Source organism: Dasypus novemcinctus, chromosome 13 (genome assembly GCF_030445035.2).
Source record: "Dasypus novemcinctus isolate mDasNov1 chromosome 13, mDasNov1.1.hap2, whole genome shotgun sequence".
Taxonomy (NCBI): domain Eukaryota; kingdom Metazoa; phylum Chordata; class Mammalia; order Cingulata; family Dasypodidae; genus Dasypus; species Dasypus novemcinctus.
The window spans coordinates 22,300,990-22,313,309 of NC_080685.1; the positions used below are offsets into that span (position 1 = coordinate 22,300,990).

Consider the following 12,320-nt stretch of genomic DNA (forward strand, 5'->3'; position numbering starts at 1 on the left):
GGTCTTTTCCTTTATCACTTACCAAACGATGGCCTACCCCCAATGCCTCTCTAGTACCAGAAAGAATGCAGGCAGGGGTAACATTCAAGGTGGAACCAACAGGCCAACATAGCTCCTAGGGCTGCAACCTAGATCCATGAGAAACCATTACAGAACGATGGTTCACTGAGCACAGGTGGGTCTGTACCTCTGAAATTCTAGAAACAGAACTTCTAGTACTTCCTGCTGGTGGGAGTTTCTCAAGTCACTATGTACTTCTCCTCAGGGGTCAGGGAAGCACCTCAAAACACTTGAGGCTGGGGAAACGGACTTTGGCCCAGTGGTTAGGGCGTCCGTCTACCATATGGGAGGTCCGCGGTTCAAACCCTGGGCCTCCTTGACCCGTGTGGAGCTGGCCATGCACAGTGCTGATGCGCGCAAGGAGTGCCCTGCCACGCAGGGGTGTCCCCCGCGTGGGGGAGCCCCACGCGCAAGGAGTGCGCCCGTGAGGAAAAGCTGCCCAGCGTGAAAAGAAAGTGCAGCCTGCCCAGGAATGGCGCCGCCCACACTTCCTGTGCCGCTGACGACAACAGAAGCGGACAAAGAAACAAGACGCAGCAAATAGACACCAAGAACAGACAACCAGGGGAGGGGGGGAATTAAATAAATCTTAAAAAAAAAAAAAAAACACTTGAGGCTGACCACAGCTGAGGATACTATTTAATTGTCACAGCAGCTAAGGATTTTTGCAGGGTCCTCAGCATTTATCACAGTCTCTGACACATCAATAGCTGCTCAAGAATTTGTTGGATGACCATCGGACACTGGAAGGGATGAAAAGAGATTGCAGTCTTAGTCAAAAGTAGTTATTATGACGAACCCCTGTTTTCTTTTTCTTGCCTCTCATTCACCATTCTCTCCTCCACCAAAGGAAACCAGAAGAATAACAAAGAAGTACAGCCTCTAAATCTCTGGGCTCAAAGGCTGTTGAGAAACAGTGTCTATGGCCAGCTGCTGACCCTGCATTGCACAGTGCTGCGAGGCTAGAGAAAGGGTAGACAGGGAGGGAGAGGGAGCAAAACTACTATTGGATATCCATAGCAACTGAAAACTTAGTCCAAGAGGAAAAGTCATTAACCAATGATATCTTTCTTCTGGAAAGCTGGTTGTCCATGACAAACTACCACCCCGCAAGCCCCGTAAGCTCACCATGGACAGTTTTCAGAGAGAAGCCATAGCTGTTCCCCTCTTTCACCAGGTAGCACAGCCGAGGCTGGGTCCAAGTCTCCACTCCACCATTCATCACTGGGGGCAGTTCCTCATCACTCAAACCTGGTACCTTCTGACTCTGACCCAACTCCTTCAAGTCGACCTGATTTTTAATGGCTTTCTCGTAGGAATCCCCATCCAGAACTAGAAAAGTTACTGAATGTCCACTCTTTCTGACCAGATCCACAACCTAGAAGGAATAAAGGAAAGGACACTTTAGGCAATAAGCCTCTACCAACTGCCGGAGGGAACTGCTCTCCATCTGGCTATCTGGCCCTGGAAATTCTGATAGTGACCCCTGGCATGGAGTAGTAAGCAGACAGGGACTGATGTCCCAAGCCCCACCAAGATCCAGGTACAGATTAGGCCAAGCCTCTGGCACTGTTGGAATCCAGGGTGTGGCCGACTGCAGAGCAGAGGGCTCTTGCTAGGACTGGCCCATTCTGGAGATGAATGTTGCTTCAGAGCAAACAGGACTTCCCAGGCCTCTGAAGAGAGCATGGCATAATGAAAATAATATTCACATGGAGTCAGACAGAATTGGGCTCAAGGCCCTCCCATAAATTCACTGCATGAACATATTAGCAAATTCTCTGAACCTTGACTTCCTCATCTATACAATGGCAATATCTATCACGGGGTTGTGGTGAGGATTTAACATGATGAATATGCAATTGCCTAGCACAGTTCCTGGCATACAGTGAGCATGCAATGCATGTCAGACCTGACGATGCAAATCTAGGAATAATTTTTACAGTTTGTGGTTATAGGAAACTTTGGTGGCCAGAAGGTTGAAAGTTGAAGATGCCTGCTTTGCCAGTGGCAGCCAGTAATGAATCAAGTTCCACCGGACCCAAAAACTATACCAACAGAGAATATGCGGGGGCTGAAAAGATCTGGGAGAGAATATTCCAAATGTCTCATTTACCTGCATATGCTCTTCCTTGTCCACAAAGACACCATTGATCCTGAGAACTCTGTCTCCATCCTGGAGGCCAGCCTTCTCGGCCGGGCTGCCCTTCTCAACCATCCGGACCAGGTGGCCAGCAGTGTCCTTCTCAATTCGCAGGAAGAAGCCATAAGTCTGCCCTTCTTGTTTGGACAGCTTACATTCTCGGGGTTTGAATGTGGAGGCCATTCTGCGATGAGAAACAAATGGATAAATCTATGAGAAAGAAAATCTGATTAGAGTGAGAACCCTGTTCCCCCATCTCCTGTAAGCCTACTCGTCCAATCAGAGCGATCTAGAGAGTGTGTGTATGGATGACGCCGGAGAGGAGGCCACTTTTCCGGGCCCTGTTCAGGTCACTTGAGCTCCAGACCCGTGGATTCAATGTCCATGTACTGGACACAAATGCCTCAATTTCCATAGCTCCAAAACCAAACTCCTCTTTTCTCCCTGCCCTGAAGAAATTAGGTCCAAATACATGACGCCCCAAAATTAAACTTTTGATAGATTGGTACTTTTATTCAAATCTTTGAAGAGCCTGGCTAGGCGTTGAGGATACACCTGTGGACAAGTCAGGCCAGACCCATCCCTTGCCCACTTATCAAGGAGAACTTGATTACCTTCTACATCAACTGGCGGCCCTGGGGGAGGACAGTGATAAGGGAGAAAGCAACAAAGGCGTTTAGGCGCAGGGAATGGGGTGGGAAGAATTAGGAATGACTTCCTGGGGGAATGCCTTTTCTAAAACTTTCGAGATTAGGAGTCAGAGTAGTGAGATACCGCAGGACAAGGCAGAAAGATGACCTCAATTGAAAACCAGAGAAGCCAGTCCTCCGAGCTGGCCTGATACACTGGGGATACGGTTAAAAAGTGGGTTACAGGGGAGCAGGGGGGGCTCAGTGGTTGAGCACCTGCTTCCCATGCGTGAGGTCCTGGGTTCAGTCCCCAGTACCCCCTGAAAAAAAAAGTGGGTTACAGGACCCTGAAGTTCCTACTCAGCGCAGAGTAGGACTGCCCCAGAAAGAGGAATCTGGCCAGTTAGGTTTCTCCCTCCTGACCCAACACTCCTTTCCATCCACCCTGACACCAGGTCATGAGCCCGAGGAGGACAGGACAAGGGTGAAAACCACCAGCTGGGTTTTGACACCCAGTTACTGTTAGGGGGAGACTCCTGCCGGTGCTACCTGACCCCTCCGGGCTTCAACCTTTTTCTTGCATAGGAGAAAAAGAATGGGGGCCGGAACAGCAAGGCAGGGGCTACGGGCGGAAGGCTGCACTCCGCCCCCTCCACTGTCTGAAGAGGCTTCCCCTCACCACCGTTGCTGCCAATAGGTCAGAGAACAGACCATCCGCCCCTTCCCTCCTGGGGGGCATGGGGGCGGCGGGAGAAGAGGCAGCAACGTGCCCCAGGCTCCCTAGAAGCCACGCCTCAGTGACTCAGGACCTTGTCTCTGACCTCAGTATCCCCAGAGGTGAGGAAGCCACAGTAGACAGCCTCTCACTGCCCAGTGACTCGGCCACTTCACAGTCTCAGGAGAGTCTAGAGCCATGCCACCAGTGACCTGAGTGACTAAGCAGCCAAGAACGCCAAAAAAAAATAGACATTTTTCCAAGTGATCCCCCCACACCCACCCCACTGGGTATCAAGGAACTAGAAAGCTCCCCCGCCCCACCTCGGGGAGGGCCCGCAGTTCTGCCACATCAGAAGACACAAGCGGCCACGTGGCAAATGCTGCTTTGGAGAGGAAAGGGGAGAAGGAGGCCGTCAGAGGAGCGGGCACCCTACAGGGCCCGTGCCTTCCGCGCGGGCACCTCATATGGCCCGTTCTGGCTCCCTGACCCTTCACCTGCCTGCATGCTGCTCCGTCAAGCCAGTTTTCCAGCTCAAATCCACATCTACAATCCAAGCTGGCTTCTAGAGCCCCAACAGCTTTCGATTTCATAGGGTTGCAAAGCCTTGAAGAAAATAAAATTCTAAACTTTGGGATTATTCTAGGGAAACCTCCTCCAAATCCTAGAAAAGTTGAAACAGAAGAGGCTACCTTTGCCTAAAGCGGTGTGGCTGCTGTGACCCACCCGCCAGTGCTCATTTCGAAAGCCCGCTAGCCCGCACCCGCGGCCACAGGCCCTCGGCCCCGCCACTGCGGGCTCAGGAGGGAAAGTGCAAGCGCCTCGCTCGCCCCCAGCCCGCGGGGGAGAAGGCGAACAGCAGGCTCCTGCCGCGTCCTCTTTCCTGCGTCTCAGCGGAGGCCTGAAGGCCTGACAACGCAAGGCAACGCGCGTCACCGCGTCTGGACAAACTCAGATAGTTGAAGTTTTCAAACAGCCGGACGGTAATCCCTCAGATCTGCTTCCGTGGCTGCGAAGCCTGCGGCGCGCGAGGTTTCCTTTCCTGTCTGGGGCTGCGGCCCGTTTGCACAGATAGAAACAGGAAATGCCCCGGTGCTGGCGGGCGCACGCGTCTGCTCCGGCCCCTGCTCCTCCCGCCGCCCTCTGCCTCCCCCAGGTCCACGACGACCGGTCAACGCCAGGGCCCACACCAAGCCGATTAACAACTGTGCGAGGAGGAAATCGGACAAACTCCAAAAACCTCGGAGTACCCATGACTAACTTGTCCTTTGCCGTATTGCAGAAACACAGTTCAACTAGCAGACGAGAGCCGGGCGCTGTCCGGGCACAGGGCTGGCTGGTGCAAATCCTGTGATTACATTGGCAGAGTCAGGGGTGGCATCGGTCGTTTCACTGCTGTGTGACAAGGATGCCTGGGGCTCTGGCACACTGGACCTGACTAGGAAGAATCTCTGCATTTAAGGAAACCGTTTCCTGTGTCTTCAGCCCCCACCCATCACCTGCTTCCTGAAAATACCTCCAGTTCCGACTCCCCCACGGATAGACGTGCACCAGCGAAGCCCTGTGCGTTTCTCTCACGTCAGCCACTATGTGAAGCTGGTGTCGACCAAATCTTTAGCAGGCTTTATTTCCCAGTTCAAGTAGCCAAAACAAAATACTGGAAATGAAAGCAAGCGAGAACCAATTCTGAGCTCTAGGCAGGAAAAGTCAATGCTTGGCAACAAAGTTGCTTATCTGCGGGAAAGAGAAGAAAGAGCTGCGCTCCTGCCAGGCAGTAAAGGCTCAGGGGGTGAGAGCCAGTGAGTCTTTAAAAATCAGTCTTTTGAAGTGATGAATGCAAAACTATGTGATTATACCAAATACCGCTGAGTGTGCATTTTGGATGAATTGTATGCTTTGTTAGTATGTACCTATAAAATCAGTTAAAATATCAGTCTTAATTAGTATTCATGTTAATCATATCTTTAGACCCATCTTCCTTCCAAAAAGATTAGATTATTGCATCCAGGAAAGGGAATAAAATGTCCATGGTCAGGAAGAAAAATTAGGTACAATATAGTAGTGAGGAAGGCTCGGTGACGACCACAGAGGGTTTAGATTCTCAAAGAGCGGGAGCTTCTCTGAAACACTTCCTGCTCTAAAGGAAAATTACTTGTCTAGCTTCTGGGAGCCTCAGGTATTATTTTTTAAGGATGCGGAACTGCTGCAGACCAGGTAAAAACGAAAAATAGGAAGACAAAGTCCTCTGAGGAAAGAGAAATGGCAGCTCAATTCCCTGAGAAGCCAAATTAGTAAGAACTACAGAATATATCCTCGGCCCTGAGAGTCCACTCATGCCCACACGAGCACCAGCCGGTTCCATCTGGTGAACAGATATTTGGTTGAAATTGTGTAGCTAGAGACCATCAATTGATGCTAGCCATAATAAATCATGTTACTGTTTGCAAACTCACCGTATGCCAGGCACGGTACATTACTTCACTGAATCCTCAGCATCACCTTACAAGTTTGTTTCTCAATCTTGCTGTCCCTCAAAATCACCTGCAGAACTTTATAAAAACAGATGCTTGGAGGAAGCAGATGTAGCTCAAGCAATTGGCCTCCCATCTACCATATAGGAGGTCCAGGGTTCAATACCCAGGGCCTCCTGGTGAAGGCAAGCTGGCCCGTGGGGCGATCTGGCTCACACGGAGTGCTGCCCTGCGCGAGAGTGCTGCCCAGTGCTAGAGTGCTGCCTTGCACTAGAGTGCTGGTGCAGCAAGATGATGCAACAACAACAAAAAAAGAGACACAGAGGAGAGAGAATAAGAGACGCAGCAGATCAGGTTGCTGAGGTGGCATAAGAACACGATTACCTCTCCCCCACTCCGGAAGATCTCAGGATCGGTTCACAAAGCCACCTAATGAGAAGACGAGCAGACACAGAAGGAAACAGCAAACGGACACAGACAGCAGACAATGGAGGGAGAGGGGAGAAATAAATAAATAATTTTTAAATCTTAAAAAATAAAACCAGATGCTTGGGCCACACACAACCCCTGACCTGGAATCTCCAGTCTGAAACCTGAACATGCTCATTTCTTGAATCCCCACTAGTGTTTTAAGTAACCAGTGCTCAGAGCTACCCTATGACCCCAACATCTCTTCTCTCCCCTCGCTCTTGGAATAACTTCCTCATGGGTTACAGAAGGATTTATAGGTTGGGTGAACCGCTAACAGCCACCCTGAGCTTACCTTTACTCAACTTGAGAAAGCCTGGTTAGGAGCGGCGCCTGGTCACACCTTTACAGTCTTGAGGAGTCAGCTCTGCCCACAATCAGTGCCCCAGCCAACACCGGATATGTGGGGGGCAACTAAAGTCTGTGCCTTGTGCCCCCCTCACCAAGGTCCAGTCCTGAGCCTGCAAACTTAGAATCTAACAGATGACGCCAATCCTTCCCAGCGCCTAGATTCTTTATATCATGAAATAAGTCTGAAGAGACCACTGCTCTCTCCACCCCCCAAAACCTAACTGCCTTAAAAGCAGAAGCCATTCCTCCTCCCCCACCACCGGAAGGGTAGAGCCCCGAGCTCCTGTCACGCCTGAGGCCCTACCAGTCATCCCGCGAAACCCACATAAGAGGGGCACCAGCCAGCGCTACTTCTTAGATTCTTGCTCCCTCAGACCCCTTCCCTTTGTCTCCCCAAGTGATTAGCTTCTTCAGTTATCATGCTGCAGCTGTGAAATCTGTTCCAGGAACATGCACGTGGTTCGTCAACTTTCCACTAAGCATCAAAAAAACCTATTATCGAGGAAGCGGATGTGGCTCAAGCAGTTGGGTGTCCGCCTACCACACAGGAGGTCCCGGTTTGTTTCCTGGGGCCTCCTAAAGATGACGAGCAAGACAGGGAGCTGGCACAAAGAAGAGACACAACAAGGAAACACAGTGAGAGATACAACAAACAGGAGCAGAGTGACTCCAGCCATTAGGCGCCTCCCTCCCACATGGGAGGTCCCGGGTTCAGTCCCCGGTGCCTGCTAAAAAAAAGATGCGCGCACAATGAACAGAGAGCAGACAACAAGCACAAACAACAAGAGGCAGAGAAGAACTAAATAAATACAATAAATCTAAAAAATATTTTAAAAAGAAAACCTATTACCGGGACCTGATTTCATCTGTTCATGCCACAAATGTTCACCCCACACTTACATGCAAAACCAACCCTTGTAAGTATCGCCAAGACAAAGTGCGACAGCACCCTTATTCTCAAGGACAGTTGAATGGGGGAGGAGAAAAAGTGTTAGTATAGAAATAAATACCATAAAAGATACAAGACATAAGAGAGACAGTCTTTGTGAATGAGGTAGGATTTGATCTGGTCCTCGGTGAGAGATGAGTAAGATTTCATCAAGTACAGAAGTGGGAAGAGAACATTTTAGACACAGAGAATAGTGTGGACATCACGGCCTGGGAGTAGGAAAGTTCCTGGGCATAGTCAAGGAAGCCATAAAAGCCAGTGTGGCTGGGGAGCGAGTGTAGCTCAGTGGTTCAGTGCCTGCTTCTCAGTACAAGGCCCCAGGTTCAATCCCTGGTACCTCCTTAAAACTAAATTAAATAAATAAAGTAGATAGATAAAAACCACTGTAGCTGGAGGACAGCCCAGAAGAAGGGGAATTATGGATAACAAGTCATCCTGCAAAGGCGCTTCTGGCAGGGGCATAGAGGACTTGAACCCTCGCCCAGGGATCTGGACTTAATTTGGTGGTCAGTGGCACCACTCAAGACTTTTGAGTAAAGAAGAAACAGGATCAGAGTTATGCTCCAAGAATGGTGGGTGGATTAAAACAAAGCCACACTGGAGGGAGGCCAATACCAATCCTACACACACAGGAAAGGGCCTCCCCAGGGCGGGAACCATGAGGACAGAAGGGCGGTGACAGAGGCAGAAGGAATTGCAGAGAGGGCCAAGTGCAGAGGGTGCTGACTTTCCCACCCTGCTTGCTCAGGTTTCCCACGAAGAGGTGGCCAGACAGCACGGGTGTGACAACACCGAGGGCCACGACACTTACTGACATGGCCATGACTAGCATCCAGGGGGGGCTACAGGGCTGCGGCACCCAACAAATGTTAGAGTCCAGAGGCTCATGGAATTCTCCCTAGGTACTGTTCGCTTCACTTACATGTAGGTATTTTGGTTGTTTTAATAGTTCCACTGCCACGAGGAAGGAGCTTCTGTTGCAGAGGGGTACATGCCCAGTTTAGTCCTTTGAGGCCACAGCCCAATTTGAGCACAGCTGTGCTTTTGGCTTCTCTCGGTCCTAGAGTTGCAAGAAAACTCTAAACCTGCAGTCAACTTCTTATTCTGTTTGCTTCTCCGTAAGGGCCAGCCATACACTTTCCCTGAGTTTTTTTTTTACCTTAGCCCAGTTTTTTCTACGAACCAACCTTGATATCCTTCTCTCCTCAAGCCCTCCATTCCTCTTTGCAGCAATGCCACCCACTCGGGACAGGTGCTGGGAAGGGAAGTAGTAAAGGAAACCGAGTTCAAGCCTTGGTGACTGGCAGAAAAGTGAAACCACTGACAGAGGATACAGGAATGAGATGCAAGGTCAGTTTGGAATGAGTTTAAATCTGAGGACTTGGCAGAACATCCTGCAGGCAGTTTGAAGTATGGGTCTGGAGCTCAGGGGACGCTGGACCAGAGCACTGGTTTGGAGCCATCTGCACAGTGGTGTTAGTTGAAACCCATGAGTGAGAATATTTAAAGAGGACCAAGGATAAAACCTTGAGAAATATAGGTGACAGGAAGATTAACAGAAGGAATCAGAGAGCCAAGATTTTGCAATGCAATCAAAATAAAGCAAGAACTTCAAGATAGAATAGTTAACAATACCAAATGGTAAAATGAATGAAAACATAAAATGCCACTAAACTTAGGACCTAAGAAGTGGACAGTAAATAACAAAGGCAATGAATATAAGTACATCTTGGAACAGATAAATGAGAGAACTGCAATAGCAGCTTGAGGGGAAAGCAGGGTTAATGGTTTTATTTTTTTATTTTTTTATCCACACAGCCCCCCACCCCATTGTTTGCACTCACTTTCTGTGTCTGTTCGTTGTGTGGGCATCTAATTTTTTTTAGGAGGCACCGGGAACCGAACCCAGGACCTCTCATGTAGGAGGGAGGCACCCATCGGCTTGAGCCACCTCTGCTCCCATGGTGTTATTTTTAACAGCAAGGAAGCCCATCAGCATGTTTGCACAGCAAGAGCGATACGGAAAGCATAGGAAATAGGGTTAGCCTCGAGGAGGTGAATACCTCTTCTACAGGGGCAGGAGGGTAGTGGAGAAATGGGGGTGAAAAAAGAAAATAAGGCCATTTACCTCAGCTTCTATCTTTCCTACCAAGTAGGTGAGACAAATTAGAAACTTTGAAAATATGGAGCACTAGGGTCAAACAGGTAAACAAGTAAAGCCAGCCAGGTAAATAAGTCAGGACAGGGGCTGAGTTTGCTACTTATTGCCAGGGACACCTGCCCTGAGAAGTGAGAGCCTGGCGTGCCAGATCTTTGGATTTTTTTTTTTTTCAAGTGAACCTGGAAATCTAGATTTATGTAAAATGTTCTCACTTTCAAGAATTGACAACTATCACAAACATTTAAGGAATTCCATGTTAAACAAACAAATTAATCCCTAGGTTGACAGTTTGCAACCATTGGCAAAAAAAAAAGAATTTCTAATAGCCACAGTGTTGTTTCACCATAAGAGCCAACAAATTCAATTAAAAATTCTAAGAAGCAACTTAGGTTTAAAAGAAAAATCATGAATTTACAACACATCAATATGCATGGCTTCATGGCTTTTTTGCACCATACTACAAGAATGGAAAACAAGATGGTAACTTTTACCCAAGTTGGAGTTTTGCAAGGTTAAAAAACAAAGCTAGGAGGTGAGGGTTTCCAGATTTACAGCGAGCACAGGGTTAATGTTAGGGTGTGGGGCCAATGTAAACTGGCGGGTAAGAGAAGCTAGGACTGGAAAAATGAACTGTTGTTTCAGGAACTGGCTCAGCAGAATAAGCAGGAGCAGGAATGCTGAGAGACTGAGTGGAAGGTTTCAAAAGTTAAGGGTGGGGAAGCGGATGTGGCTCAAGTGATAGAGCTTCCACCTACCATATGGGAGGACCTGGGTTCCATCCCTGGGGCCTCCTGGTGAAAAAGAAGAGAAAGCATTCCCACACGCAGGCCCACATGGTGAGCCAGTGCCCCACACAAGTGAGTCACACAGCAAGATGATGACACATCAAAATAGAGACAGGGGGAGAGTAAAGGTGAAGTGCAGCAAGAAACCAGGAACGAAGGTGGCGCAAAGAAACTAGGGGACAGAAATGGGGGGTCTAAGGAGGTATGGGATTTTTCCTTCCGTAAGAGCCACTGAGTGTACACTTTGCATGGACTGTACAAACCATGGGACTCTCTAACACAGGGGAGCCAGCGGTGGATGATAGACTGTGGTTAGCAGGAAGAATATGAGAACGTTTTCTCCTGAACAGTAGTGGGTGTATAATACTAATATAGTGTGTTGATGGTTGAGTGGGTTGGGGGAAAGATGCGCCAGGTGTGAGGTGTGGGCTGTAGTTGGTAGTGATGTTTTGACAATGCTCTTTCATAGTTTGTAACAAATGATTCACAAGCTGCAGGGTAGTGGTGGTGGGGAGGTGTGCAGGAGCCTTATATGATGACACGCATGTTTGTTTTGTGGGCTCACAAATTTTACTGTACACTTGTTGTTTGTGTATGTTCATGTACAATGATATACTTCAATATAATTGTATTTTAAAAAATAGATTAAAAAAAAAGTTGAATGTTGACTGATATAAAGTCATCTTGAAAGATCTTTAGAACAGAGTAGTTCCCAGTCATGAAAAGTCTAAAGGAACCATACCAATGTGTGGCTAATGTAAAGGGAGTTTGTATTTCCATTTCCATCTTCCCACAGCATTCTACTCTGGGTAGATTATGTTAGAAAAAGCAAGGGAGTTAGAAGTAAACCCAGTGTTTAATCCTGGTTTCACTACTTGCTAACTGTGAGGACATGGACGAGTTCCCTAATTTAAGCTGAAGACTAAAGATGGGATTAGACCTGGATTAAGAGGTTCACAGGGACATGGTGAAGATTTCTCAAACTAGAATGTGCGAAGCATCTCAACACATTACCTGAAACACAGATGCAAGTCTTCTTCTCGACATTCTGGTGGGAGTCCTGATGAAATGGGGATCACGTTTTCTAAGAATATCAAGCAGTGTTCCTGATTTGCTTTTTGAAGAAGACTAGGTACCTTGATTATCAGGCCAAGGATTTTCTATCTATTCACTCCAGACCACCTCTGCAAAAAGGTCAGAGCTGCTGAAATGTCTGCTGAAATGTCAGAGCTCAAGATTTTGCTCCCTACGAAAAAAAGCTCAAATAATGAACCAAGGTTTCCCCGATCCCAGAAGTGTTATGTAAATCTGAGAGCTGGGCAATTGCAAAAGTAGAACCAATTGCTGTGTATCAAGGAAGTATAAGATTTTGGTAAGCTTTTGCAGAACTTCAAGACTAAGCTGGCCAAAGAATCTCATCATCTGAAGAAGATCAGCGCTATAAGATGTGAGCACAAGGTACACCAGCAGTGCTAAGCAAAAGGACCCAAGGGACAGATAAGGATGGAGAAGATGCAGTGAGTGGAACATTATCTTGTAAATAGACACCAGGGTCAATGAAGCATGACAGCCAAGGAGAAACTAGTGA

General features: G+C 48.2%; 1 protein-coding gene across 5 annotated transcripts in view; it reads right to left on the minus strand.

The window, feature by feature from the left end:
* PDZK1 (PDZ domain containing 1) overlaps positions 1-12,320 on the minus strand; it is a 41,193-nt gene that overhangs the window by 18,914 nt on the left and 9,959 nt on the right. For 4 of the 5 annotated variants that reach the window (XM_058309591.1, XM_058309592.2, XM_058309594.2 and 1 more), the window contains exons 2-3: positions 2,177-2,387; positions 1,189-1,438 (exon numbers count right to left, since the gene is read on the minus strand). In XM_058309591.1, coding sequence (XP_058165574.1) covers positions 1,189-1,438; positions 2,177-2,387 — 461 coding nt within the window. Of the gene's footprint in view, positions 1-1,188; positions 1,439-2,176; positions 2,414-12,320 lie in introns of all 5 variants that reach the window. The other variant, XM_058309593.2, reaches the window with a different exon arrangement.